The 2,912-nt window shown below is 36.8% G+C and overlaps 1 protein-coding gene across 1 annotated transcript in view; it reads left to right on the forward strand.

The window, feature by feature from the left end:
* The window catches only part of LOC109538822 (glutamate receptor ionotropic, kainate 2), a gene marked incomplete in the record, with an annotated part of 113,113 nt that overhangs the window by 107,038 nt on the left and 3,163 nt on the right, over positions 1–2,912 (forward strand). The window contains 3 exon segments of the mRNA XM_048669735.1: positions 1,559–1,768; positions 2,274–2,421; positions 2,481–2,586. Coding sequence (XP_048525692.1) covers positions 1,559–1,768; positions 2,274–2,421; positions 2,481–2,586 — 464 coding nt within the window.

A 2,912-nucleotide genomic window follows, 5' to 3' on the forward strand; every position in this document is an offset into this window, starting at 1 on the left:
TATATCAATTTTATCCTTCTTTGGAAGGCTCGGAATAAGTAAAGATTTGATAAATTATACTTTGAAAGTACCTACTTAAAAGGTTAAATCTGCATTTGTGATTAATACAAAAGCTTCAATCACTGATTAATTTCAGACGGGCTAGTTTTTGAAGACAATGTAAATTTTGATAAGAGAACTAAGAATTTGCAAATATTAAATCTTCATTGCTAAATCAATAATTTACGTAGAGGCGATACAGATTACCAAAATCACTTGATTTTGGACACCCAAAAACAAACTATGGACGAAAATGTCTAAGTGATTTACTCTTTTCCTCCATTCAAGTAGTATCTATTTTCTTTCTAACATATTCCTATGCAGATTAACGCAATTTGGTCCATTTCTGAGTTCACAGCTAACATTTTGTTACCGGTGCGCGTTCCAGGTTGATTGAATATTCTACAGGAAACTTTCACAAAAGACTTTACACTGAATATAGTGATTTAATTACACAGACCAGTTTTGCAAATCTGGTTACTAAAACTATTAAAACTTTGCCTCAACTCACCGGGCACATTTAATCCTAACTATACTGAATAAACGGCACTTTAATCACATGGTAAACGGTCAGAATGAAAATATGTCCAGCGTCATTTATGGCATGTCGTATTGTATCTTTCTCCCAATTATTCCCAATTTCTTTCTGGTACAGACCAATTTTTTGGAAGATTGACAAATTAAAAGAACAGACTAAAGCTTCCATCAATATATTAGGCCTGGGGAAGTCAACGAATTTTTAGGAGTGTGGAGAAAAAACTGTGGTTTCTGAGTTTAGACTGCTTTAGATTCTACTCAAAAACGCTCTACTTTGAAGAGTTTCACTTAAAAATACTGACAGTCTCAAAGTCTTTTACGCGAAAAACTGCAAATACATTTATAACTTTGTCGGAATTTTACAATCACTTTTTCAGTGTCGACTTCGGGACAAAACCGCAAATACATTTCCCCAGGTTTTTTTCGAAAATCATTAAGGTTTTCCCAAACCCAGCTTACAAGGCCAAAAAAACCAGGAAAATTTTCAAAATAAATTTTATTGGAACAGTCGCGTCCTTAACAGCTTTGTAAAAATGTGTCTAGAACTTTTGCCGCTTCGAATTTCTGACAAAACCTTAATAAGTTTATAATCAATTAGTTGGGAAACGCGATTAGAAAAATATTTTATTAGTTTCGATCGATTCAGCTTATTTTCTGTTTAATTTTGAATGATTTTGCTAAATCAATTTTTGATATGATTCCGAATTTTTTCTGTTAACCTTGTGACATATGTTGAGTTGGCTATAGAGGGATATGTGGTCAAGCTTTTCAACCTTTTTGGTCAACAAATTAAACCTTTTAAAAGAACGCGTTTTTCGGCATCAGCTAATGGTTTATTAGACAAAATCTTAAGCTTAATAGCAATTTACTGTAATTTTATGGAACTTTCCTCGGAACTTGATGTTCCAAGAGTACGGTTTTCCATTCTGCTGGCTAAAAATATTGAAATAACGAAATAGCATATCTATTATTTGGATCTTAGGCGGCCTTCTGGATTCAAAAGGATACGGCATTGCAACGCCTAAAGGCAGCCCATGGAGGGACAAGATTTCTCTTGCAATTTTGGAGCTTCAGGAAAAAGGCGTGATTCAAATATTATACGATAAATGGTGGAAAAACACGGGCGATGTGTGCACCCGAGATGACAAAAGCAAAGAGTCCAAAGCCAACGCTCTAGGAGTGGAAAACATCGGTAAGCCAACATGAATTGAAACTTTAAAGCGATTTATTCTAACAAGAGCCGGTAAACGAACTTTACTCAATAAATTGATCAATTGGGGTCAAAATCACATAGAAGTAAACTGGATTTTTCCGAGTGAACTTCATTTACTACGTGATCGAACTTTGAGGTGAATAAAATGGGCGAAAGTTTGACCAACAATGTTACATTGTTTTGAGACCTGTTGAGTTCGGGATCTGGCTTCTAAACCGACGAAAAGTTCCCGACTCTCGACTGAATTTATAAATTATGAGCGACGGTGCAAACCTTCCAAAAGGGCACACGGGGAACGTTTGGAATGTTCTTGTTCGCCACATGAATAGTTTTACAGTCGCATTACAGAGCAGATTAGTCATTGCAAGCATTTAGCGCAGTTCCATATCGTTAATTAAATTTGTTAAACGGAGAAAGTGGCAAATAATTAGATAAATTTAACAGATGCACTGTCACTGGTTTCGTCTGATTTTTGTTTAAATAGGTGGAGTTTTCGTTGTTTTGTTATGCGGATTAGCCGTAGCGATATTGGTGGCGATTCTGGAGTTCTGCTGGAACAGCAGGAAGAACGCCCAGACAGATCGACAGTCGCTTTGTTCCGAAATGGCCGAAGAGCTTCGATTCGCCATGAGGTATGAGATTCGTCAGCGTTTGTAGGCCCAAAATTTTGAAAACTAGGTTCCTTTGGTAGATGTCACGGATCCAGGCAAAGGCCAGCTTTGAGACGAAGCTGTGCCAGATGCAGTCCAGCTACCACATATGTGCCAGCTGCTCTGGATTTGCCGCATCTCAACGGAGTAAGTATTTTCATTAAGTCCTTTATTCTGATTTATTTTCCTCACTGCGTGTACTTGTTATGATATTCTTATCTTTCCTGGGTCTCAGTCAAAGTGTGAAGTAAAAATTGTGAAACATCGTTTATTTCATAACGTTTTGGCGAGACAACAGCGCCATCATCAGATTTAACATTTACACAAACTCATGATTGGTCAAAATCAAAGTTCTTCTAGGCCTTCCTGAACCTTAAATTTGTCTTATAAGCTTATAAGAGGCCAACATTTCTCACGTGCAGACTGGAGCGACTGGACACTGAAAATTTTGGACGGTTCTAATCACTGTGAGC

The sequence above is a fragment of the Dendroctonus ponderosae genome, unplaced genomic scaffold (assembly GCF_020466585.1).
Source record: "Dendroctonus ponderosae isolate FM_Combo_2020 unplaced genomic scaffold, Dpon_F_20191213v2 Dpon_F_20191213_9, whole genome shotgun sequence".
In the NCBI taxonomy this organism is placed as follows: domain Eukaryota; kingdom Metazoa; phylum Arthropoda; class Insecta; order Coleoptera; family Curculionidae; genus Dendroctonus; species Dendroctonus ponderosae.